The sequence below is a fragment of the Dermacentor andersoni genome, chromosome 7 (genome assembly GCF_023375885.2).
Source record: "Dermacentor andersoni chromosome 7, qqDerAnde1_hic_scaffold, whole genome shotgun sequence".
Taxonomy (NCBI): Eukaryota; Metazoa; Arthropoda; class Arachnida; order Ixodida; family Ixodidae; genus Dermacentor; species Dermacentor andersoni.
This window is the reverse complement of record NC_092820.1, coordinates 143,188,179-143,215,999: the sequence shown is the minus strand read 5'-3', so window position 1 is coordinate 143,215,999 and position 27,821 is coordinate 143,188,179. Positions and strand designations below refer to the sequence as shown.

The 27,821-nt window shown below is 45.3% G+C and overlaps 1 protein-coding gene across 1 annotated transcript; it reads left to right on the top strand.

Annotated features, from left to right (window-relative positions):
• Positions 1 to 305: 305 nt before the first annotated feature.
• Positions 306 to 26,086, top strand: LOC126533712 (thioredoxin domain-containing protein 9). The gene is made up of 4 exons (XM_050180901.2): positions 306 to 415; positions 1,647 to 1,767; positions 7,246 to 7,499; positions 24,508 to 26,086. Exons 2-4 carry the CDS (start codon positions 1,647 to 1,649, stop codon positions 24,793 to 24,795), a joined length of 663 nt encoding a protein of 220 aa, XP_050036858.1. The 5' UTR covers positions 306 to 415; the 3' UTR covers positions 24,796 to 26,086.
• Positions 26,087 to 27,821: the final 1,735 nt, after the last annotated feature.

Below are 27,821 nucleotides of genomic sequence, written 5' to 3'. Positions count from 1 at the left end.
GCGTATTTTCGTCTCTCAATATTGTTTCTACCGCATTCAACAACGATGAACATAGCCTTGAAATTTTACATTTTAAATTCACAGGGCATCAACCAAAGGCGTGGTTGTGAAGATCACCTAACAAAAAAAATATCAAGGTATAAACGTACAATAAAAACTTATCAACTGTATATATAGTAAGAAGCAGTGCTTTTTTCTAGTGTTTTTTTTTTGTATTTGCCTGTAAACCATTAAAATGCATAACTGAACGTAAAACTTGTTAGCCACAACGGCGCCGCTGCGTCGATAGCCACTGAGCCATCCGTAGACGAGTTTATTGACCGCCGCCGCGAGAATTACGTGCGAAGTTGAGTGTGAGCGTCTCAATTCTCAACTCTTTAATTGATTGTGCTTGCTTTGCGTCTACTGTCTCAAGGTAAGGCCAAGTTTCACTATTTACTCACTATCGTGTTGCAATTGCTAGCAGCATATTTACGTCGTTTCTGTTGGCAGATCGTTTCTTCAGGCACCTGTCACCCGCCAAACGTGGGTCGCCCACGCCCAATGCGTAGTCGAGGAGAAAAGTTGAAAATTATGCCCTTATTTGTCGCGATGGTTGCGGTGCACGCGTGTATGATTGTTCGCTTGTTAATTGAGCGGTAGGTCGCAAGTCCGACTCGTGTCTGTTTACTGAAACAAGTACGGTCTCAAATGTATGCGTATATATATATATATATATTTCCATACTATTAAATATGTCCCCGTGCATCCTTGTAGACAGCGTCTCATTAATACGTTAGCGCCAGCTTCAGGCGTAACTTTCATAACGGTTGCGTTGTGGTTCTGTCTGGGAACTCCTTCCAGCGTGATGTTTATAATGCAGCGAACTAAACGTGATCGAGCCCCACGGGAACGAATTTCTCAATCGCGATTGACCCCTTTGCGCTCGGTGAGGGAGAGAGCCAATCGTCATCGAAAAATTTGACCCGTATCGGGCTCGAACGCGATCGAAGGTGCCCCCCTGTGACACCGGTATGGGTAAAGCCGTTGCGGTGATCGCACGTCTGGCGAGCATTGCCTGTGCCAATTTCTTTCGTTGTGGTTGACATCCTCGTTGCTTTTCATGCGTCGGTAACGCCGCGCAGTGCCTCAGGTGAGGGCACTGTGACCCTATCTCGCTGCTAAAAACAGAATACTTTATAGCAGCACTTGTGGTTATTTGTTGTTTACCTGGTCGCCTGCTGCATGCTTACATTCTTGTGTTTGCTTTATTCGTAGTTGTGCGCAGCTAGTATCACTCCAAAGTGAGGAGGATGTGCCCTGTCAAGCGTCTGCTGTGTGACGCAAATGTTGTCATGTCTGTCTTAAGATAACAGCTAAAGCAGGTCACTGTCTGATGTTGCTATTTTTTCTTCTTTCTACGTCTGTTTTGTTAGCTTACGATTATTATCGTTATTATTTAGTTTGCATTATCCTTGGCCCAATTTCTATTGAGTTCGTGTCAATCACTGAAGAATCATAACATGTGCCAATTTCATGCACTTGATGGGGCACTGATGTGTCGGAGGAGAACTGGAAGTGTTTTGAAGTCGTTCTGTAGCACTTCGAGTTCCTGTGTGAGAGCACGTGCACACCCTTGACCAGCTTGTTCTTCTTGCTGTCCACAGATGGCTGTCAACATCCAGGCGGCTGTGGCCAGGAATGTCTTGGAGGTATCCAAAGTGATTGAAGAGCAAATAGATGCGGAGATTGAGAAACTCGACAAAATGGCCGATGAGGACCTTGAAGGTGCGCAGCACATCGCAGCATCGTTTCAGGGCTTTCGCTCTCTCGAGAGTTGCTAAGAGTGAGACATGGGAACGCCACGGTGATTTCCCACACAAGGGGTAGACGTTGCAAAGAGGCCCGAAATCCTGAAGCTCCGTTTTCGCTGCTACATTAGAATCTGGCATTTAACAAGTTGTTGACCTAGTACCTTTTACTTAGAACATGCAGTGATCGAAATGGCCTGCCGGCAACAGTAGTTTAAGTAATGCCACTTTATTTAAACCTGTGTTAGTTGACTACACCGATTTTTAGAATCGCATTGTTGAATGATGCATTCTGTAACTGTTAGTGCTGTGCTACAGTTTCAGATAATGCATGTGTTGATAAAGAAATGTAATTAGTGAGCTAATGCTGTGCTTAACTGATATTGATAATGTGCTTGTGTGCACATTTCTTAACATCATCTGCTTTATCTGTGTCGCTCTTTCCCTCTATGACGTTTACCTTTACTACAATAGTACTAGAAATAACTAAGAATGAGTTTATTTGTTGCCAAGCCTTTAAGGTGCTGTGGTAGGCCTTTTCAGTGTTTGTCTTGGAAATAGTTTGTTTCTAACGTTGGTATCTAAAAGGATGAAAACACAACAGCTTGTCATATGGTTGTTGAGCATTCTAGTCATTTGTGAAATTCATGCTGCTTTTTAGACCTGACATGTTTTGCAGCAATGCTTAGTGGTGTGCACCAGCCCAGCCTGATACAGCTGTCAATGTTGCCCAGCCAGACTCTGAGAACGACACACCCAACTGAACTGGCTATACTAGTAACGCTACAATCCGTGGCTGTCTTATTACAAGGCATTCATTGTTCTGAAGTCTACTGTTTAGAAAGAACAGGCATTTAGTGTCCCAGCTTTCAGTTACACATGGGGTACATTCACAAATTCTGTCTCAGAAATGTGCATCACTAGTTGTTTCAGGTGAAAAGCAATTGCAGCACTTGTCATGCACTAAGCATCTAGCGGTCACACCTTCCCTCTTAAAAATATGTTTGCTATCACTTCATAAACTTCACTTGTAAACTTGAGGATCACACCAGAGTGCATTGGAACTCGTGCAAGGTCATCCTTGTGAGCAAGTTCATGCTTTCTTCTATGCACACAGGTGACCCAGTGGATATCATTCACTTCGTTGTTGCTCTGAAATCAAGCTTTAGACATATGCTGGCTCATCTGGTGCAAAATCTGCTTCAGTTCAAGTTCTTAGCCATTCCCCCAACTTTCAGCTCTGAAATGCGTTTACTGCATGCAACTCTTCTTTTTATTTTATTGTACTTCTGTCTTGTTAACAGTAAAGCCCCTGCATCCACATGCCACCACCACTTTTGCTAGGTATCACCAACCTTTGATGTGCACCACCGTCTCCTGGTTCATCGCTCACACTAGTTAAGCTTCCTCAATTTTCTCTGGCAGAGCTCTCCTTTCCAATACTTCTGCTTCCACATTTCCGCTTCCAGAAGTTTCCCTTGAACTGCGGTTGCGCACTTACACCCCTCTTCGGCTTTAACAAATGGCCAATGACATCGCTTCCACGCTGAACCAAAAACTGGGATGACGTAAGTTCTGCTTGATGCCGGAAGCTCAAGGGACAAGCGAGAGAGGCATGCAAAGGAGGTGTGTAGGTTGGCGGCGCTTAAGCTGATTGGCGGAAATGTGTATGGAGGGGCTTTAGGTAACAGTGGCGGCAATGTTGCAACTCGCAGTGCAATCACATCTCGGAGAGAGAATCTTATCTAAGAAGACAGGATCTAAATAATTGATACAGTTGAACTCTATGACAACGAAAGCCTGAGACAATGTGAAATGCTATTCTTGTACCCCAGCTTAACGTCCATTTGATTCAGTGCATTTGATCGCTCGACAACGAAACGTCTCTAAACTGCAGTCTCGCAGTAATGAAGTTTGTCCGAACGTTAGTCCCCATATTAGCTACCCATGTAATGCTAACAGAGTTGAAAAAATTCCCAAATGCTTTTTCCGCACAATCTAAGTTGTGTAAATTGCCACTGCAGCATGCTTCAATGGCCACCGCCATTCTTGTTTACAAAAACAGCCAAGTGCTGGAAGAGATTGCAAATGCTGAAAACACATCATGGTTGCCATCTTGTTTGTTGATTGCCCGTTAAAATGGCACAGTTCAAACTACCATCTACCTACACTGACAAGTGACGATGATTTGCATACCGTGTGCAATGCCTCTAGTGTGCGTATAGTGTAGTGCATGCATAATCTGTTGCTCGGCATGCATTGGAGTTTACATGTGGTGTGCAGAGAAAGAAAGAATTCTGGTAGGACCCACCTCATGATTAATGTCAATGTTAATGCGATTAGCAAGGTGGCAACATGCACCGTATGGTCAAAATCTTCACTTCTGTATAGCCGAACTCTTCAATTTTCGGTGGCCGACATCTTCTCATCTTCATTTAGACCAGCCCTCTTCTTCCAATGCATGCTCTGATCTCATTCTGTTCACTTCTTTCCCCACACTCCGCTGCTTTTGTTGCTGACTCTTTCACTTCTCTGTAACAGACTCCTTCGATTTGAATTCTTCACTTCTTGCCTCTTGTGCTTCTCCATCCGGGCATCCACCCAGTTGCACCTATCCGGTGGTCCAACTTGGCGTGAAAGAGGTTAGATGCGGATGTACATCATACATGCCTCAAGCAAATGAAGTTCCCGAAGAATGCTAATGACATTAACAAGTGCAGCGAACACAAAAAAGTCCACAGGCTGCCAAGCTTCTAGCTGTGATTGAGAACCGAAAGTCATAGGCCGAGAATATAGCCCCTGATTCAAGCATGCTGGTTTTGGTACTGCCCAGCAAATACAGCATAACGATTTGGCTTTGCCAGGGAATTTGCTGGAAGATGCCCCTATTCTTCGTTGATCACTCTCTGAGATACGATCACTCTTCTGAGATTTCACTCGGTACCAGACATGTGAGCATCTATGGGTGACAGTGTGCCATGTGCGCTGGCAGCAACATTCCTGGTGCCTTGCTAAGACAATGTGCACGAATGCTCGTAAACGCCAAAGTGTCCAGTGGCAAGTCACGTGAACTAAAGAAAAATTGTGTCCCCTTGAATTGTTGAGAATGCCGCTGCGTGCCTGTGCTGCCATAGCTGACCAACGCATGGGGCACAGTTTGTCCTGTTGGCAACCAAGGTTCTTGATAAACATCAGGCAGGGCTTGCCAAGGTAGACTTTATGGAATTTTGACAGTAACCTCTTGTTTTTCAGTGCATTCTTTGTCTGTGCTGTCCCATTTGGCAAAAGGGAAATTCTTGCGAAGGCAAGAATTTTTTTTTGTGCCTGACCTGACGATTTTGTTATTACGTGGTGAAACTGCAAACAAGCTCATCTCTCCCATAATGTGTGCCGTGAAGTGGTACCTAACCCGATCGGAATAAAAGGTCGTGTGGACAGGCTCCAATCAATGCGCAGTAGTACCAGGAGTACATCATCATGGTGAGCTTTCTGGTGCGATGTCATGCCTATTGTCTGTTCTGTACAAAAGCCACCTCCTATGCAATTTAGGACCACTTAATGAGCCCAGTTTCAGATAGTGTAATATGTATAGAGCAGCCTCCATACAAAATTTAATGTTTGAAATGTGAGCAAATGCATCACAAGAAGTGTGCACAGAAGTGGGCATGTTTGATATTGAAACTGGAAAAAGTAGCAGCATTACCACTCGCTTGAAATTATGCAGAACACAAAAATTTCAGAACCAGAGCAGTTCCTCGACAGGACCTCTGAGATTACGCAATGCTCGCAGCACGCTGAAAACTTTAGAGGTTGTGGTCTGGGATTTGTGTCGTATTAGCTAAATGCTAAGGCCATGCGCCGCCTGCTTAGGGCTGCTCTTATTATGAAAATTAAACAATTGCGAGCACTGCAATATTGTATGCTGGGCGGGGGTCAGGGAATTACCACTCGTTAAGCCAATAGAAAAGCCCGCAGTGCACCACTGATGGACCATAAAAGTTTGCTTTCTGCGATGTCTTCGTCAGCAAGATAACATGTTCTCCCTAATGCTTTTGACGCTTATCTTTCTTCACCACTGCATCATGGTGCAACAGGTCTTAGAAGCATTTCATGTGTATGCCGGCGGAGCATTGCAACCTTCTGATTTCATAGAATGCATGCTGCTTTTATGAATGGAATCTTCTCAACTGCAGTAAAATGAAACTCTCCATTATTCAGCAGTGAACATTGCACGAAATCATAGGCTGGCAGCACTCTGGTGGCACATTCATCAAACGCTCATTCATAGAAGAACACACATGTACAGTGGCTTGTTGTGTTTTATGGAAGCATGGCAGAATTGTTATCCTGTGACAGTTGCTCGATGTTCATAGGGCATTATGTGAGGTTTAGTGTATATTTGTCATGGGACAGTGCCAAGTGATTCCTTCTATACAGGAACATGTTTTTGTTCTTGCATTCAGTGATAAATAATGTTATACCTTGTCAAAATTGAGAAGATGACACTTTAAAAGTATGGTGCCTTTGAAAAAAAAAAAAGAAAATTTCTGTTGATATAGTACAGCACTGGTCCTTTTTGTATCTTCCTCATCGTTTTGCTCGGTTTAAAGGGGTGTCAACATGATATTTTTTCTATTTTCTTGTGGTAAATGAAGGTTCTAGGCATCTAAACCTTAGAAAGAACAATGGCAAGCCTCAGAACGGCATAACTAATTTAATATATTAGATTTTCTAGAGCCAATTTTGGGTTTGCTTCCCAGGAGGACGCAGTCGTGACATCACAACACAGTATGTGGTCACTCGGGAGCAGGAGATTGCCACGTTTGGCACTTGCTGCTGTTTGCTCGATCTCCTCGTACACTGCTACTCATTGTGAGGGTCAATGTAGCAGCATAGCGGACACTCAAACGTGCCAGAGCGAGTGCCAAAACATCACAGTGTCCTGCTGCCGCAAACTGTTTAGGATGTCACCACACACTGTGCTCCATCAGAACGCCAAGTTGGGCCAGTTGGTTGGGATTCATAGTAAGGTTTGTTAGAGCGCAACCGAAGACAAGGACAGCAGAAGGAATTCAGCGCTGTGTCGTCGTTTTATTCCTTCTGTTGTCCTTATCTTGGGTTGCGCTGTAACAAACTTTACTATGAACACTATGCTCCTGGGAATGAAACCGAAAGTGAGTGTGGAAAAGGTTTTATATTTAATTATTAGCATTGCTGCAACACTTGTCACTGTGTTTTCTAGGGTTTAGAGGTCTAGGACCTTCATTTATTGCCATACATGAATAGTCGAAAATGTCATGTCAGTACCCTCTGAAGCTTGCAATTTGTCATTCTTTTTAGTCTGTGTTGGCATCTTCATTCCTCTTGTATCTGTTTTCCACGCCTGCCATTTCAAACAGAAATTGAGTAATTGTAGGAAGCATTAATGGAAGTGGTTTGCGCACATTGGTTGCAGGTCTGCGCCAAAAGCGCCTGGACGCCATGAAGAAGTACGAGAAGAAGAAGCGCGAGTGGCTCGAGAAGGGCCACGGCGAGTACACTGAGCTGACATCCGAGCCCGAGTTCTTTGAGGCGTGCAAGGGCAGCGAAGACGTGGTGGTCCACTTCTTTCGCGAGAGCACCTTCCGCTGCAAGATAGTCGACAAGCACCTGGCCATCCTCGCTCAGAAACACGTCGAGACACGGTTTTGCAAAATCAGCGTTGACAAGGTATGTAAAATTGGCAATGAAGTAGAATGTCCAAGATCTGAAAAAAATGTCCTAAAGGGAATGTGACATAGTTGTCCAACTAGTCTCAGCTCATCAATGTAAGGAGACTTGAGGGGCCAGTATGGTTATATACACACACACACAGAAAGAAACTGGGCTCTCGCTACATATTTTAACTCGAAACTTCAGTCTGAAATTGCTGCCTCTTAAGCTCCTCCCACTGACAGCAACCATCACTTAATCATAGAAAGGGAAGTGCAGGGTCACCTCTGGGTCGTCTGCTTGGAAGCAACGTGAAGCCACATCCGACATCTTGTTCCGCAAGCTCTGGCACCCTACATGGAATCGTGCACACAATTCTTTCACTCGAGCGAGAAAAGCATCATAAACCAGAGAATGCCTGCAGAAACTATCTCGCGCTGGCTGCCAAGACACGCATGTGAAAACAAAAATATGTACGCCTGATGACCATGACATACATCTGGCACCTGCCAATCATCTCCAGTGCTTGTAGTACTCGAAAGCATGGCCTTTGAGATTGCCTTTTGTGATTTTGCTTTTCAAGATTGCCTCCAAGAGAACTGTTAATTGTCACCAGAGAAGCCTTGTTGTAAAAACCGTGTATGCAAAGTTTTTTACTGCACTACGCTACTTCTGGGCTAGTACTCCGCAAGAAAGATTGTTACAGTAATCTTCACTTTCTCATATCGTATACAGTCGAACCCGGTTGTATTGAACTTGCAAAAGAACACCTATCAGTTCAATATAGGGCATAATTCGATATAAGCCTGCTAAAGAATTGGACGTCATAAAAGCACATACCATATATAAAATCACTTTATTGATGAAACTAGCTTAGTTTTGCATGAAATAGTCCTGCATTTTCTTCTGCTTGGGCAATTTCGTTGCCTGTGATGCACACACTTCTCCACTTTGTCTAAAGAGTCAGAGCAGCTAAGGCCGCAACCTTCCATGTTCACGCAGAAGCACCGGACTAGTGTGAGTGCACCATTCACCTTAGAAGATATGGGCAAAGGGCCATTGTTGCTTTCCTCATTGTGCTCACTTTCACTTGTGCTCGGAACGATGTTGACAATGTAGTCTTCGTTTTCGGGCTCTCCTGTGGTCGCGACACCATCATCTGCACTCACAAACTCGTCGACCAATGATTCGTCAACGACTTCCGGAAATTCTGACAGCTTGCTCCAAACTTCGTCAATACCGGCAACGGCTTCGTCGCACTAATCCGAATTTAGAGTTATCATTGGGCACGCAAAAGCCGGCACGTCTGAAGCAATTTCGGATGAACCACTTGTACACGGCTGTGCGGACACGTCACGCGCCACAGGCACCAGGTCGCGAGTTCGTGCGCTTTAGCCCTAACCTCCCTCTTATTCTTCAAGATCGTGCTGAGAATGCTCCTCGGAATCTTGCATGCTGCGGGGATACCCGACTTCTCACCGCATTTGACCCGATTTATGATTTGCGATTTAACACTGCAGGAGAAGGCCCACAAGGCGCAAACACAATGAACCAGAAAAGCAGCGAGACAACTTGCATTTGTGCCATCTTGCACGATCAGGGCACAATAGCCTCTGATTGGCGGGCCAGGATAGTTTTTTTCGCCGGGGGATGTCGACGGCTTGCCCGACGCAGCGCGGTCACGGTCGGGAGAGTGATTGGATGGAGCCGCGGCAGCGGGGAAACCTGGTGGCCAACTTCTGGGGGCACTTTTGCCCCACTTGGCGTTTGATATATTGGGAGTCGCTGCTATTTTTGTTCGATGTAAGCGTAATCTTTGCTATATATACAGTCAACGACTGAATTTTCGAACGCCCAAATTTTCGGACATGCCTGATATTTCGGACGTCTTCACGGCACCGCCACGAGCCCCATAGAATCAATGTATAAGGACATCTGAAGTTTCGGACGCTCGAACCCCCCGCCGTCCAATTTTCCTGACTTTTTGACGGACGGAAGGAATTTTTGGCTCCTCGCGCAGCGCCCTTGAGAAGGAAATCCACTTGCAGCCGAAGCATATCACCGCTTTGAAGCACAACTAGCCGAATCTAGTCGTCACACACCGATTTGGTCTGGCCACGTTGGCTATGTTCATCGCCGCACTTCCGCCTCCGGCGGAGTTTCCGGAGCGGCGCCATTTTGTTTGTTTGTTTGCGCAGGCCACGTTTTGGCTAGCGTGGTGTGTGGTTGTCTGTTGTGTCAAGTGTGCTCTGCAACGCTAGGCCTAGGTGCTTCGACGCTCGTGAGCGAACTCCACTGTTCGCAACTTGAGGATTTCGCTTGCCTTCGATGGCGCCCACTCCGTCTTCGTCGTCCTCGCCGATGGCATCGAAGCGCAGAAAGCAGTACCGTCGGACGACGTGATCAACGACCTCCGCTCTGCTGGGGTTTCCATACCCACGGAAATAACTTTTGAACAGTTTGTTGACGCTGACAACGAGCTCGACTTCCGCGCAGAACTGACTGACGAGGAAATAGTCCGTCGGGTTGTGGGGGATTCAGAAGACTCCGATGTTGAAAATGAGGAGCCAATGCCTGCGCCACCTACAGGCGCCGAGTTGACGCGAGCACTGTTGACTCTTTCATCGGTGTACAGTGCTGACATGACCCTTGCTCAGATCGAGGTGAATATGATCGCATGCAACCGGAACGCCGTCAAAACAACAATGAACAAGTTCTTCAAGCCACTGCAGCAATAACACCGCCTGCCCGACGATGCACATGTACATAATAAACCGGCAGTCGGCTGCATACAGAGTTTTTGAACGCCTCTTTTTATAGCCACTTCACTGATGCTGTGGCAGGGTTTCGGAAGCCTGTTACTTCGCCCTTTACCTCTAGATCTGAGAAAAAAATAAAAAGGGTGCGTTTTTTTGCATGCATTCATTTTTTCGGACTGCCTGAATTTTCGGACGTTTGTACGTTCCCTAGAGGGTCCGAAAAATCGGTCGTTGACTGTACTCATTGTTACTATACCATGTTCAGAAATTGTTCGATATACAGAATAATTCAATGTAAACGGATTCAATATAGTCGGGTTCGACTCTAGAGTAAGTTCAGCCGAGCTGATGCTTGCGTGCTCATCTTTTCACATGCGTTGTCTCAGGGCAGGCATCGGCAATTCGGCAGGGATGTTCCAAGAGGTTGACTGTCAACGCGCGGAGCGTTCGATACTTCAAGGTGTGCTGCACGTGTAGATGAAAGACGCGAACACAGCTCTACTGAAAGCTCTGTTCATTTGCTCAGTGCTTCTTGGTTTCACCAGGCAACACACACGCTAACAAAGATGTCTGGAGGCCCCTCACGAATTCTGCCAGGTGTAAGGAAAAAACAAAGTTAGATATCCTGGGATGCAATCAATTCCCCATTTTGAACAATATCTTCTGGAAGGGGCCATAAACGTTCGCGCACTGCGACGCAACCAGTGCTCAGGTGGCTGCTGTAGCAAGTGACACAGTGAGGTACCGCCTTTCACTGTCGACAGGCATGCACAAGTAGAATTCGAAGTTTGTGTATTTTGCCCTTGTTTTATGACCCTGTGAAACATCTCAGGTAATGGCAGTGTGACATTTTGAAATGCATGAAATACCGTATTTACACAATTGTAAGTCGACCACTTTTTTTTTTATTTGAAAATCTGAAGGGGGGGGTCGACTTACAATCGAAACCAAAACATGGCACTGCCAAAAAAGGGAGACGAACGGGAGCTACGATGTAGTTACAATTTTATGTTTGCTCTGTGGCCCTACCCATAGCTTTTCGCTATCCCGCATGTTTGTTCGCTTTTCGGAAGGGTTTCTCAACATTTTTGAGAGATTTACAGTGCACACAACACTCATAATGGGGTGTTGATAATTGATGGAAGCGCCGCTGTTTCATTCGCGGCGGTACCCTCAAAATAGCGGCGCTTGCGGGGAGTCTCGGTAGTTCATGGAAGAGCAGATACCGCTCGCGGGTTTCTCTTTGCCTGTTGCGCTTAGCTTTCGAAAGGCATTGGTTTGACGCGTTCCACTTGACTGCCGGCTACGTGGTAGTTCTATACTTCCTCAGTCGTCATGAGTGTTCCAGGCCCACTAATCATTCGGCACTCATTCACAGCAGCGTTCAAGAGGGCTGCCATCCTTTACGCCGAATAAACAAATCACTGCGCAGCGGGCTGCAAGTTCGATGTTTCTGAATGGGTGGTGCGAGTGTGGCGACTTCATCGAAGCGAATTTTCACATGTGACGGCAAGTGAGGAATTTCCCACGTGCTGAAGTCTGGACGCTTTCCGGAGCTGTAGGCTAAGTTTGCGGCGTACGTCACTGAAATGCACGATCGGTCCCTGCCAGTGAAGTGTGACATGGTCATGAAACAAGCCCGGATCTTTGCCTCTTAAGGACCTGCTCCGCCGTGAGTATGAGTGGCTGGCAGCAGAAGACCGCAAAATTATGCCAACCGGACCTGTCAAAAGAGCCTCCCTGACGGCCGCGTGTGATTGGGTGCATTCGGCGTGGGCTGCTGTTCCACAAGATGTCGTGGTTCGGTCGTTTGCCAAATGTGAAATTTCGCAGGACGACGACGCGCTGTGGGACCGTAGCAACGATGACGATGGCAGCACTAGTGAAGACGAGTAGTCCAGTGACCATGTCAGCTACTAATAAATTTTCGTTATCGAAAGCGCCCTCGGGCATGCTCTCTTACTTTTTTTTCCTGTCACGCGATATGGGGGAGGGGGGGGTCGACTTACATTCGAGTCGATTTACAAAAGTGTAAATACGGTAGTGACTTTAAGTCTATGTATATACCCTACACACATCAAAAATTGATTTGTTCATAACTTGCATGTTTCCTACTTTAACGAAATATGTGATCATTGTACCTCACATAGTCAACCCTTTAAGGCCGCCAGAAAAAATTGAAGTAGGAAGTTTTAATTTCATTTAGCTCTCGTGATTGAATGCCACCAATATTGTGTGTGAAGACTGAATTTCCCAAGAATTTCGGGGTATGTCCCGAATTTGCGACATGCAGCACCAAGGTCAGAAAAATAAATTAGGCTGAGGTAGTTCCTGGCTTAACATGTGCAAAACTGTTTATTTTGTACTTAATAAGGACCACATATTTAGCAAATGGATGACACAACATGTTCAAGTTACCTATGGCTCTTGAAAATGCAGAAAACAGTTGACACTTTCGTTTAGACAGAGGTGCACTTTGCACTCATAAAAGAGTGTCTGTCTCTCGCACCTTGGTTGCTTGCATGGTTGGCATGTGCTGTTGACAGCTTGCCAGTATTCAGTGCTGCCAGTTTTAACGCAGGCTACTGGCAGGTGACGCAGCCTGCAGGGAAGGGGGGAGGGTTCACATTAGGCTCGTGCCCTCACCTTCCCTCCCCTCTTGCCTTCGAAATTGATCTGGGCAAGAGATGCCTGGGACAAAATGACATGTGGTAACACCCGCCTGCCCCAACCAAAACCCAAAACAAGAAGAAAATAGCCAGCATTGTGCTGCAGTCTATGAAAAAAGAGCCGGAAACGGCTGTTCTTTGAGCGGCCAGCGAATCGCTGACTCTGGTAGCCAATGGGTTAAAAGGACCTAACGCCCATTCCCTGCCGAAGAACAAGACACTTTCCTGGTCTCAAGACAACATGTTGCTGCAGCCACTCAGCGCCACAAATTCTGAATGTCGGGAATTTGCAACATGCTGTAGCCAAGAGAGTAACACTAAAATTAAGTGCATTCTCGAGCTTGCTCACTATACACGTATCGTAATCTCTGGGACGCAAACAATACGAACATAGAGTTTCATAATTAGCTAGAGGGAAATCTGGCGCTGCGATCGTTCAGCCATCTTGGGAATGATGGGAAGTACAGGCTTCGGATTGGCATTCTGTTGACTGGCAAACTTGTCTACAAGTATTTTTTGGCAGTTTTGGTTTCATTCTAAGCGCAATTGCTATAACCTGCAGTGGGGCAGTGCAACACAAAGCTCTCTGCCTTTGTTATGTTGCTCGAACTGGCAATAGTGCGTTGGGCCAGCGACTGGGACGATGTTTGTGTCGCGGTGTGGTGTCGATGCCCTGACAAGAAAGCGACGGCATCGTGAACGTTGAAAGAACATGTTTTGACCGTTTGGACCTTGGTTTGTTAAGTGTGTTAGGTTGGCGCTGTAGCGTTATGTGCTTTATGAAACTTCAGAATAGGAAAAAGAAGGCACTACTGATACAAGACATAGACAGTTGTACTTCTAGTGGCTTGACAATCAAATTTTATTGAGTGCTTCATTACGCATTGCTCATTCATGTGCTCATTGAAATGTGTTTTAGTGCTTTGAGAACACAAACTTACCATATTTACTCGCATAATGATTGCACTTTTCTGTCAGAAAAATTGACGCGAAATCAGGGGTGCGATATCATTACGCTGGTTAAATTTCCCACGAAAAGAAAAAAAAATTTTTTTTTCTTCCCACGTTTGCTACGGGACACCAAAACAAATATGGCAGCCGGCAGAGCAAGCCCAACGTGCCGAATGCGATTTTTTTTTTCCTCACGTGAGTACATTACGTGCATTGAAACAGCTTCTCCCGTATCAGTAATGAATAATATCGTTAATATCGGCAAGTTTGCGGCAACAATGTAGCCATGTCCACTTTGAGGGGACAGAAACAGATGGGCGCGCTTAGCTGCCAGTGACAAGAAACACATGGCCGGCATGCTGCAGAAACTGCGGCATCTGTCTTCACTACTATCCTCATACGGCACATTTCCGCATACGGCACGTTTCCACGTTTCCGATATCTTAGCTGTGTTACAAGCGTCGGCGTACGAATGGGTACACTTTTAAAGTATCAGTGTAAACGTGGCTACTATCGTTGCCGCTCACACGTTGCCAAATCGAAAGACGCCTTTTTTGTTGTTGTTGACCACAACCATTATAAAGCCTACACATAAAGGCAAGTTTGGTTGCAGCTTTTTTTCAGTCATGGAAGTGCAGAAAGTGATGAAAGTAATGAAACGAGGCATCTACTTAAGAATGTTTCGTGCGTGCAGACTGCTTGGTTTGTCTTGAAGAGTCATTCGCGTAGCATTCGACAGATCGTAAGCGTGATCAATATTAGCTAGACTTGGCACACGACATATCGCTGCAGCAAGTTCGGGGTGCAGTCGTTAAACGGAAAATAAAAAAAATCGAATTTTGACGACAAAATTCAGGGGTGCGATCATTATGCTAGTAAATACGGTACTTGTGGTAGGAAAGGTTGCTGCCTCCTGGCTGTAGTCTAGTGTCGCAAAATGTGTAAGTGCAAAGCCATGCCATGGCGCTTCGGAAGAGGTACGTCAATATAAGATATGATGAAGCATACTTGTAGGAGGCCACTAGTGTCCTATCTAGCACTGCAGCAGATGTGCTTAAAAGTACTTAAAGACGTTCAGCAATTATGACAGCCTACTCAGCCTTTCGAAAGAGCAAGAGAGTTCGCAAGTGCCTGTTGTCTGCGAGGAAAGTCTGGCGTTTGCAGCGAGCAGGCGTCGTAGCAGACGACACTTGTAGCATTACTCTCGAGGGCGCAACACTTTCTCACAATACAAAATATTTATTTCCATATAAGCTTGATGAGTATCTTCATATAAGTACATGCACGGATGTTATTGCTGTTGCAAAAATAAATAAATAATTATTCTGTGGCGTTAAATCGGGAACAGAATCATAGAAGTATGCATACCCTGGTGGACCCTGGTAATAAACCATAGTAAACCGTGCTTCCATCTCAAAGTCATACAAAGTTTATGTAGCGTGTTGTACAGTTGCTGACCGTTTACAGTGGAACCCCGTTCATACGTTTTTCACCGGACCAAGGACAAAAAACGTAACAGCCGGGAAAACGCAACAGTGAGGAAAGCTCCGAAAATGAATGAAAAAAGCGCAGCTTCAACTATAGACAATTTATTTCCACAGAGTGTGTTTAGAAATTAAAAATGTCTAGAATGGTGGCTTGCCGTTTCTTTCGCTCGCTTGAAATCACCACACGTTTCTCAATAGCTTGGAAGGCTGCATTGCTGTCAGCGTCGCTGTGAGGTGCGACGTACCTGCGGAGGAGGTCCAGAGCCGCGACGGCTTCTCCAAAGCTAGGATTTGGCAACTCCCCGGCATCATGCGGCTTGTGCTCCTCGTCGTCACCGCGCCATGGCAATGGCAACGGACGAATGAATATCCGCGGGAAATTTTGTCCTTTTTGGTGTAATCATGCTAACATGCTAACGATTGTTTAGTACTGCTGCGGAGCGCGTGCGTCCGAGCAGCCCGGTAGCGCGCAGCGCGGCGTGGTTTCACGAGGAATGTGAACAAGAGAGGAGAGCTGGCCCAATAGGTGGAGCAACGCCAACTTCCGGCTTCCCTTTAGCTATAGCTTCACGACGAGTGATGTCAGGGCCTCTCCTGAGTTTCCTTCCTCTGCGAGTCGACCCGTTCAACAAACCATGCGGTGACCGTAATCACAGTGATGATAGCGGGAGCATTTTTCACGAATGGCCACCTAGTGGCGGCTTCTCGAACTGGCGTGCAGCTTCTTGCAGCCAGTTCCATAGCCAAGCCCGGTCAAAACTTGTCAAAAGCCAAAATGACGGTTGGAGCGCGTTGCCTACTTTAGCCCAGGCGGGTTCGGGTTGCGACGCATCATGCAGGAACGTTTTCACAGCTACTACGTAACAGCGGGGTTCCTTATACATTGGATCCTATGGAAGCTATGCCGGGACCGGATGAAAACGACGTAGCAGCCGGGAAAACGCAGCAGTGAGAAACGTAACAGCGGGGTTCTGCTGTATTCGGACCTCACGGGGACTGCGGAAATGTCCGAATAAACAGGTGTCTGAAAAAGCAGATTAAGAAAAAAAAAAGAAATCCTTTATTTCCACGCATTTATTCGGGCTCGGCAGTAGGCTTGAAGAAATCGTGAATGAGCCATTGCATGCTGTTCCCTTTATGCGCAATCAGATAAGCATGAATCTTGGAAAGGGTCGTACGGTCACAAAGCGCAGTCACTGCTTGTACATGCTCCCTATGCGACGGCAGCGTAGCACGTGGTGCGTCATCTTCCGTCTTGGAGTCATCGTCCAGTGGTGCAGCAGAAACCTGACAAATGACCTCGCCTTCGTTGAGTTCTGCGCATGTCAGTGCAACAGTATCAGCACCTGTGAAACTCAAATGAGATGATGTCCGGAATCGCAATCCAACCACTGCGCAGGTCTCGGCAGAACATTTTTGGCGTCAATAGGGAGCCTATCGGAAAGGTGACAAATCCTAGGCCTCCCGGCACCCGCTTGCCGGCATTCCTCAGCGCAGTCTGCGTGGACACTGTCGGCGCCATTAGACACTTGACGCCATGTTTTCGTATACAGTGCAGTCCACTTATAACGATACCACGTATAACGATATATCGGTTATAACGATGAGTCGACATGAGAGTGTCATTTTATGCATTAGGTCTATGGGGAAAAAAAACATTTATAACGATAGGTTATTCACCGCATATCGGATATAACGATCAAAATTTTGCAGTCTGGACGGCGTTTTCCGTGCCAAATAATCGTAACGTTTGCGTTGCTTAGTTCCCTGAAACGAATGATGTCGAGACGAGGCGATGTTTACCTCCGTAAGTTCGTATCTGCCGCCATTACCGCGCAGCGCGTCTCGCCCCGCCCGCGCACGAGTAGGCGCAGCCAACGTTTGCGCAGCGCGCCACAAGATGGCGCTAGCTGCTTCATGCGCGTCGGCCACAGTCGCTCCGAAAGAGAGAGAAAGAAAAAAAGAAGCGACAAGCAAAGCGGCGCGGTGGCGCCCGTCCCGCATCTCTCTCGCGATAGCAGGCTGACGCCACCGAAGCAGCGTGCAACCAACGGTTCAACCCAGTTCGAAGATAGCGCCGACAAAGCGCAAAGCTGTGTCGCTTGACACGAAGATGGATATTTTGCAGGACTCTCGATGCGGCTTCAAGGTGAGCGCCCTCGTGAAGAAGTATGAGCTCGTCCAGTTAACGATATCAACCATCTTGAAAACCGGGAGCACCGCGATTGTGAAGGCAGGAGCTATCAGCGGCCATTCCGATCAGCGGAAAAGGGGTTAGAGACCCCTTGTACGCCGATGTTGAAGAGGCGCTTTACCAGTGGTTCATCACCAATGGCTTAAAGAAGGCGGGCTTTGTGCGTAAGGACGAACTTCCCCAACCCGCTGAGACCGACCCGGTGGAAGTCGCTGACCGAGCTCTGGGAGCTCGTTCCTACTGGTGACACAGGTGGTGTGTCGAAGGAGGAGTTTCTGACTGCAGACAGTGCTGCCTCGTTCTGCAATGAGGTCACCGACGAGGCGATCGCCGATGTGCTGTCTCGACAGACGCAAAGTTGTGCGACGGTGGCGATGGCATCAGCGACAGTGACAACGAGATCGACAGTGGCTCCTTGACCTCGACCATGATGTCCACGCAAAGTACACTGTCGTCGATCGACTCCTTAATTGATTTTATGCATGCTAAAGGATTGCCGCCAGTGTTCGCGCAGCAGCTGGAATCCATGCACACCGCGGTTGTGAAGCTGAAGCTGCCGCAAAAGCAAGTGCAGATTTCGGACTATTTCGGCGCGCCTAATCCTTGACAAGGTCATTGGCGCTAGAAATAAAGTTTGTTTTTCACGGCCTACTGTATACATCATCTATTCTTTAGAGCAAGTAGCGAATTCGAGTTCAGAGCTGCAAAGGTAAAGAGCGCAAACGCGTTTAAAAAAATTTTTTTTTTTTTTATAACTGCAGTCCAGATATAGCGATCATCGGTTATAACGATCATATTTTTCGTCTTTATCGATATCGTTATAAGTGGACTGCACTGTACCGCATTGCATCACCGCAACCTCGACACAGCACACAAAGCAAACATCACTACGCTGTCACGCCGACAACAGTCGCACAAACAACAAATGTGGCCTACTCGCAGCGTCGTACATGAAGAAACAAATCAGCTGCTGGATTGTCTTGACATGGCTTACTAAGCTGAGACCGGAACTGCTGTATCTACGAACCAGGCAGAAACGATGATAATGAGCGGGGATTTGCAGTAGCGACGTTTCGTGGGGCAGCAAGAAGGCTCCGTTAAAAAACAAAATGTCGTTCAGCAAGTCGAACCATGCACCGGTCAAAGTCGGTGCATAGTGCTCTCGATCGAGTTGGCTCAAGGAGTGTCCGAAAAATCTGACGAGAGGTTGCAAGGTGTCCAAACTTTCGGCACTTGTTATACATTATGGTCTGCGGGGAGAATGGCGGTGCTGCGAAGCAGACCGAATAATCAAGCATGTCCGAATTTTTGGAGTCCGAAAAAACAGTTGGCGACTGTACATTATATAACATACTGCAGAAATAAAATCAGATTTTACGCGATAATATTTGAGTATAGCTTCATTTACTGCGCCGCAAGCAAATGCCACTAGTCTAAAGACCGAAGTCAATCCGAAGCCTGTACTAAGCAATGGGCCCGTTGAACAGAGAATCCTGCTGCGCCGCCGCGCTACTAACGTCATTATTTCCGCCAGTAGGAGTCGTCTGTAGTTAACGTGAGAGGAATGGGTGTTTCTCGCATCAGAACACTATCAGAGCTGCGATGCGTTAGCTGCACATCATGTGTTCGGCCGAAGAACAGGCAGTGTTTGATGAATGCCGCCGGGTACTCGCTCAAAAAAGGGCTCGTCGTCGATGTGCCGACCTCACTGTGAGAGAGCGCGAAGCCGAGGTGTTGCGACACAAAGAGCTGAGGATCCCGAGCTTCGCTTGCACCCCTCTTCACAGTAGTGGAAGGGCAGTCAATTCTTGAACATACCTAGTAAGAGAACGCTGCCAATCTGTCGTAGAGCACCACCATGCCACAATGTAGCCACCATGCGGTGGCACGGCAACACCCGTTCGCTGCTGCAGAACTCTACTTTTGGCTGGGGCTTTGCCCTCTTGGTTTCTCCCCTATGTAGCCTCCAGCACGCTAGCAGAGACAAAAAGAACGAGAGAGCCAAGTATCGGTGCAAAAACTCCGGTTATGGTTGGAGGACTCAAAAAAAATTTTGCCGACATGAGATTCGTGAGACAGTGTCCTTTAAATAGTGAGGCCATTCTGTGATTAGCTAGAAAACAGTTTCAGATCCCATTTAAATACAGTGCTTTATAAAGAATTAAGCCACAGAAAGTTTTTAAGCAGTCATACATGGGGCACTGACGGCAGTTTTTCTCACGTTTACCGGGAGCACGTGTGCACCACTGCTAAATCTATGTGTGAGAAAACATAGAAAAGGAGACAAAGCTGAACACTGCAGCACTCTTACAACCGCACCACGTCTCTTGAGGGTGAGGTCTTCAGTACTTCCACCTCCTGGCTGCGTGCACAGAGACTAGCTAGCTGGCTATCGGCACTAAATTTGAGCTTGTTTGCTAAAGGTTTGGCCATTGTGGGACTCCAAATTTCTTTACTCCAAGGTGATGCAATGCTGTGGTTCACTTTTCAGTGATACTTTATCTGGAGAATTAAATGCTATGTGGATAGTATCTAAATTCACCTTGAAAGCGGCCTTGCATTTCTGTGTACAGTAGATGTCCAATAATACTACTCCTGTTGATACACTTTTACAGCTACTTCAATTGCGATAAAGGTCCTGGCCCGCTGGCATATATTTCCATAAAGCAGAACATTTACTTCAATCTTAAAATGGGCTTTTGATGGATAATTCTAACTTGGCTAGTAAGCACATAGGTGCCTGACTCCAACGTGACCCTAATAGCTGTAGTGTCTGTCTTAGTAGTGCTAAATGATTGAATGCATTGAAGAAACGTTGCCTTTTATTAGCAACACAATTTCCAGCATGCCCTTGTAGGTTTCTGAAGTAAAAACAGCAGCTCACAATGAAGGATTAGCACATTTGTCGAATTCTAATGTGCACCTTTATTCCATGAACATTGGTTTGACAATTGTCTGCACATTACAAGGAGATTTGAAAGCAAAACCATCTTTATATTGCGAGCATTGCACAGAAGGCGGAAGAAGCTCTTGAATAGCATAGCGAGGACTCATGCCTCTTTCAGGCTTTATTTATTTATTTATTTATTTATTTATTTATTTATTTATTTATTTATTTATTCAAGAATACTTTACAGAGCTCAAGCAGCAGATAGAGTAAGGGTGGTGATACATGAAAGGTATGCATAGCAATCGTGAGTGAAAACACCAAATAGAAACAACTGTAAGTGCACTATCATTAATTAACTTAAAAGAAAACAATTAAAATAAAGAGCAAGAGCACCAAGATATAGAGCTAACATTAGGACAGTGATCATACGATGAAGATACTTTTAATGCTACAAGCAAGCGTACCATTTCAATTCACACACACATGCACACAGAGAGGACAGACAGACAGACACACAGATACACTCAGACAGACAAACAAAAGATAAAAGAGTCACTTGGCATGAAATACAGCAAGGCATCAATAAGAGAGTAAGCTTGTAGAAACACTGACAAGCATACATAAATAAAAATACAATTCATCAGTGATTTCATAATGAAAGGTTATAGAAAAGGTGTAAGCTAGCGGCAACAGACTTGTCACATTTTTGGCTTTCTGGAGAATTGAATGCGTGGCATGACGAAGTGCCAAAGTAGTTAATCTAGGTTTAGGCCATCATCTTGTTTTCGATTCAGGCAGAGTTCGAAAAATGCAAAATACCACAGAATGGTCCGTAAGGAAAGCAACATGTGATTTGTTGACAGTGACAATGAACTAGGCCAGAAATCAGCGCCATTGTCTTAGTGTGCAGTAGCATACTTAGATTGTGATGACTGCGACATGTTGACAGCTGCATGCATCGTGGATGACTTTGCATGCTGTCATTTTTCAGGGTGGCAGTTTTACATGTCATATCTCTTGCAGACATGCGCTTTCGTACACACTGTGACGTGCTATCACATACACTCAACACATAAGAAGTTTTTTGTTAGAGGCCTCCAAAGTGGTTGAAGTCCCCTGTGATGCTATAAAGAAATGTGTGATCGATGGTGCGGTCCATACAACTTTTGTATTCCATCACAGCAGCCCAATGCTCTATTCATTAAGCCACGATTGTACGCACACTTCTTTCTTGCTAAAGTCGCTCTTTGAAATGTCTGGCTTGTACATTATGTGCCAGTTTCTTGTATTCTACCTTTGTGACAGCTAGAGCTTTGAGAGACTGTCAGCCTCCACTGCCTTCAGAGTTGGACATATTTTCTATTATGCACCTCAAAAGAAGGTGAAATTTGCCTATAATGCTATTGCATTAAAAGCTGTCCAAGATTGAGAGCGAGGAACACTATGTGTAAATAAATTTTCATTACGTGAAGCTAAACTAACGCGGCTTTCATCTTCATTCCAATTGCCAGATTCAGAGGCATGCTACCTATTTGATGTTATAAAATCAAATGTGTATTAGATTTCAGGGTGTTATATTTGGGACTAGAAACGAACCAGTGGTGTATTTGGACATTTTTTTTCCCCTTCTCTTCCAATTTGACCCGCTGGGAAATTCAATCAATTCCATTTTTCCCGTCAAGGTCAGATTAACAAAGGTCGTCTGTATTTTCTTAGTTTCTTGGTCAAAGAAGTTCCTGTTGTGTGCACCTGTTTGCATAGTTATTTTTGTGGTTGGTTCTCTCTGACTTGACCAATAACTGCAGAGAAAAAGGTGTAGCTTAAGGAGGTCGTTGTAACACCACTTAAAAGGACACTAGAGAAAAACACTATATCACTTCAGACTAATAAAGTATTGTTTGAAAGCTCTGTTGTCGTTAATTTCACGACAATAGGTTGATTATTCTGGGTGTCTACCAACAGGGAAAACCGGGAATTCGCAGGGATGTTGAGTAGTCTGGAAAAACTCAGGGAATTTGTGCCTCTGACAGGGAAAATTAGCTGTAATTTTATTGAAAGGGTCGAAAGTCGCGGTAATGCTGGCTCGAGTAACAGACAGGAATCGTAATGAATCGTCTTTGACGTCTTGTCGTCGGCTGGAGGAGTTGCCAGTGTACAGTCGTCCGACTTTCCGGATTCCCGATAATTTGGACGGCTTCGCGGCACCACCACGTGCCCCATAGAGTCAAAGTATCAGAACGTCTGAAATTTCGGACGCAAGAACTCTTCACCGTCCGATTTTCCGGATGTTTTGCCGTGACCGCAGGTCCGAAACGGCATTAACGCTGCCACTGCTGCCATTTTGATTAACTCGCCGCCTCAAATCGGCGCTCTCGCACGCAGATCTGCTGGCAGCCGTAGCCACCCTTGCGGCAACGCTAGGCCTAGCTGCTTCGACGTTCGCTATGAAGCTTCTTGCCGTTGGGTGCCGTGTTTTTTATTGAAAGAATTCGCTGCTGCCAGCAATGGCACGGACTCCGCCTTTGCGGTCCTTGCGATTGGCTTAGAAGCTTGGAAATCACGGTGCGTTGCATAATGCCAGTTCCCGAAAGTCAGCTTCGCCTCCATACAGATGTATTACTTGGTGAAGCATACGCAAAAGTATTGCAGTGAAGGATAACAAGCGTAGGAAAGGGCTATTGCCACGGGACACAGTATGTATTCCTTAATTATACACGCGTGCACCCGGTATTTCTTTGTCACAGTACGAGCACCGATATGCCTAATACGTGTACTAACAGGCCTTCAGAGCGTTTTCGAATCTGGCTGTGGCGGTTTGAGCCCTTAAGGGCAGTAAATGACATGCATTTATTTTTTTCCAACTGGCCAATTTTTCGGACGTTTTCGCGGCCCCTAAGGAGTTCAAAAACTCGGACGTGGACTGTGCAACTGACCAAGAAGGTGCTTCAAATGGTCCGTGGAGCGAACGAGTGGCGGAAGGAGTACAAGAACAGAAAGGACCAACGCATTGAGGAATGAACGGCAAAGGAAGCGTGCTGCTGCCATTTTGAAGGAGGTTGAGCTCAAAAAACAAAGTATTGGCTGATGCTGAGATGCAGGTGTCCCTCATCCAAACCAAAACGAACTTTTTAAAGCAGTTAAACACAACACTGAGGCATCGTGCGCAGGCTGAGAGTATGTCAGGGCAGTTGAGGTCGGCTTACGAGCTGTTGAGAGAGAATCTCAATTGTGGCAAAGTTCGGGCCTCATACCACTGAGCTTGCTATCAGTTGATAGAAATAGCTCATATTCGAAAATATTTGCTTTTGTATGCATCTCCCCTTTTATTCGTATTTGAGAATGTCTGACTTGATTTGCAATTTTTTTCGAAGACATTTTATTTGCTGTGTATTTTACTAACCCCTCCCTTCTATTCTCTTCTTGAATAACATAAACACTACTCCTTAGTATTCAAATTGGATTAAGCCGGCTTTTTTTTATTTTTTTCATACGCTTACTAGAGAGTGACAGCATTGGGCGATATGGTTTCAGCTCGTCTTGACAAAAAACATAGTTCTGCATCACTCAGGGAATTTTGCAAAGGCACTCGGAAAACCTGGAAAACTCAGGGAATTTGGAAATGTCAACTTGGTAGATGCCCTGTTATTAGAAGAGAAAATGAAGGTAAACGTTCAATCTTCTGAATTTTGCGCTGAAACTGCAGCACCAGTGCGACGTCCCAGAGTTAGTATTCTTTGCCTTTGAAAGAACTTTTTCTCAACTGTTAAGATTGGCAGGCCTGTGTTTTGCTAGTGAACAGACGCACGGATGTTCAACTTCATGGATTTACTGTGCATTAAAGAACCCCAGGTGGTCAAAATTAATCTGGAGTCATCCCCTATGGTGCTCCTCATAGTCAGATCATGGTTTTAGCTCGTAAATCCCCAGAATTTAATTTTATATCTTTTGCATTCAACTTATGCATGACTGCCTTCTGATAATGGCATTACAATGAGTGTGGATTAGGATACAGAACAAAGAAAAATAAAAGTCACAAGGACCTCTGTGCTGACATGCCTCCGTTTTTTTGTTTGCAGGCTCCATTCCTGTGCGATCGCATGAAGATTCGGGTGCTCCCCACCATTGTGCTTTTCAAGGACTTCAAGTCGAAGGACTTCATTGTCGGCTTTGACGACCTCGGCGGTGTCGACGACTTCAGCACCGACATGCTGGAGTGGCGCATAGCTCGTGCCCGGGTCATCCGATACTCTGGGGACCTGAGCGTTCCGCCAACAGAGGCCACAAAGGAACGCAGGCCAATGTTTACTGTTGAGCGGAAGACTATCCGCGGAACGCCTGGAGACAACAGTGATGATGATGACTGATAAATTCACAACAGTCCTTGGCATACGAGAAAAAAAAGAGAGAGAAACATGGGCTGGGCTCATGGTTTTGTAGGTCAGGCTTTCTCATGCATTAGGTTATTTATGCGAGCTTCTCAAGAACAAGGGTTGGCTGAGGGGCAACAGCAGTTTTGTACATTTTTTTATCCAATTCGTATTTATAATTTCTGCTCGAATGAGCCCTTTGCGTCACATAGTGAACTGTTATGAACGCGGAACCAGCCCATCGTATCTTACGCAGCAGGTGTCCTAGAGAGGTCTCCGGAATACACAAACAGAAGTAGTGGTGGAATGGCGGTAAAATTACGTTGTTTGTTGCTTTGTTCATGCACCGCCGCTCTTGCAATGCGCTATAACTAAGTTTTTTTTTTGCATTTGACAGATCGCACTGGACCACAAAAAGGTGTAATTTTTAAGTTGTTACCAGTGTTGTTCACGCTCGCGTTTCTGGCGACCGTTTCGTACGGTTCTTAAACTGTTTTTAGACATTTTTGCATCGTTGTTTGAGGTATAATGTCATGATTTTATGTTATTGCGATCGTCGACAACACCGGCAATCGCACTGAAATAAAGTGAATGGATATTACAAACCAGCTTTTGATGTGGGTTGCTCCCCATACACACACACACACACCTGAAAAAAAGTATTTTCTCAAGGACAAAAATGTGGGAAGGGGAGGGGGTCCATTATATGTACAATTAAATGCAGTAACAAGTCTAGGCTGCAACGAAGGCCCATTACAAGTTTGCCATGCCGTCCAAGCACTACATCATGTTCACTATGTTTCAGTTATGGGGTCATCTATAACATTTGGTGCGCTACCAAAGTTAATATTATAGATGCATATGCTTCAACCTCGTTATAAAGAAGTCGCATCCTACACAAGAATACCATTGTTATATTCAATATTCATTTAGGCATACACAACAATATCGGTAAAAAAAAAATAGAACGACTACACGAAGGAAACACAAGTGCAACGAATAGTTGGCAGTTGCATCATGCGTAACAGCGGATATCCTTGCGAAAATTCTCGAACGAACTTCCTCTGATGTTGTTCTATGAATGCAGGAGTGCAGTGTCCATCTTGTGCTGCATATGAGCAGATGGCAGAATGCCATTACCGTCATCTATTTATCTCGCTATCTATTTCCATAGTGTTTTCACACTTCCTTTGTAATTGTACAACTTATTTTACAATGTGCATGTTCTTGTCTGTTTGTTTCTTTTTTTCTACCAAAATAAAGCTGCCTTCATGGGGAGCATACTATATACATTTGTAGTTCTGGTTACTTCGGTGAAGTGTATGTCTAGATTAATGTTCTGCATACTATAGGCCTTTCTCGCTCTAGAGGAAGGAGATGGTGCTTTCGGTGGTGTACCGCACATTTCCTCAGGCAAAACGCAAATGTGAAACTAAAATCACTTTTTCACTGCTACTCTGCGATCAGCTGTCAGAAATGCAACTGGGCAATGGGTAACTTCTGTGCTTCATTCATGCTGTAGAATGTGGAATGGTAGAGGGCAGGCATGTGTTGTGGGGGGCTGCAAAAGTAGTGACCGGCATTAAAGGAATAGAATGAATCTGTGTGGCCAAGTTCATAGACCGCTGCTGCGCAAAGGACTGCCTGTGCGGCCTCTTCCTTTGTGATGCACGGCTTTCCTCTAGGATGAAATGTTCACTCATCTGCCAGTGTTGTATGGCCAATTGCTAACTTCTGCCGCTTGCATCATCCATTGCTTGGTCATTTAATCTAATCATCTCTGAAAACAGAAAATCTGCTTTGTTTTCTATAAGTTAAGGGTCTGTAATAATCATGGAGATATTGTAGCTAAATTTAGCAACAAATCTTTGTTATTTAGCGACCGACGACTTTTGAGCCACTTGAATGAATAATCGACTATATTTTAGCGACCTCAGAGGTAGGTAATTTGCTTAAAAAGTGGCCTTCCGGAACTGTTTATTATATTCAGAAGCTACATGTAAGTGGCTGACTCGCTGTACTACCCACAGGCTCCCTAACCATGACGAAGCAATTGTTCCCTTCATATCTGTTCTCTTCCCATTGTGATTGTGTTTTACAACACAGGGGTCATGCAGATTTCACTTTGTGCTCTCAAACCTTATGTTCTTTTGTTCTTTACAAAACTAAGTTGAGTTAGTTGAAACGCTGTGTGTTCTGGAGTGCCACTAAATGCATTCGACTGGTGGATGTTCGAAAGCGGGGTAGTTAATTTACCAAATCCAATTAGAATAAATTCTATACGGCAGTCTAATAGTGGGGATAGGCTGTGGAAAAGCACATAGGTATCGTTGCGGCTGATCTCTCACGTACGTTGCGGCTGATCTCTCACACAAATCTGAGCAAATGACTTTTGTTTCTCATGGCTTTCAGACCAATCAGTACTTCATGGCACCTTTCGGGTAGGTCAAGGGTGAGAGCGTCGTATCTGACTGGTACGAAGTTTGGTTAACTGTCATTGCCATGCTAACAACAAGCAGCCAGCAGATTTAGTTTTATAGTTAATGTCGTAAACCAGAAAGATTGATGGATAATGTAGACTATGGGCCTTTTTGTGCTAGGAAAACAGTATTTGTGTTCTTTTTAATGGTGCTGTATTTGCTGCCCTACAATCTGAAGGCAAACTTGGAATTTAAGCTGTCATTCTTGTATAAATATTTGAGTAAAGTAAACGCCCTCTATGCCCTGCTATGAATTCGTTGTCTATATCCATCACCTGCACGTAAAGATGGAACATCTAGATAGATAATTTACGTCACATTAGTTTATGAAGTAGCGTTCCAAAATGCCTACTTTATTTAAAACTCTGTTAGCTGTGTTAGCAACCTATTTTCTCACTGTTTAAAATATCCTAATATATCTAAGAAAGTTCCAAGCAGCACCAAAAGATCCAGGCAAAGATTAGAAGAAAAAAAAAAAAGACCGGACAAGCCCTTGAGGAAAATAACTAGTGCTTCGCACCAGAAGCAAAATACTCAAGATGT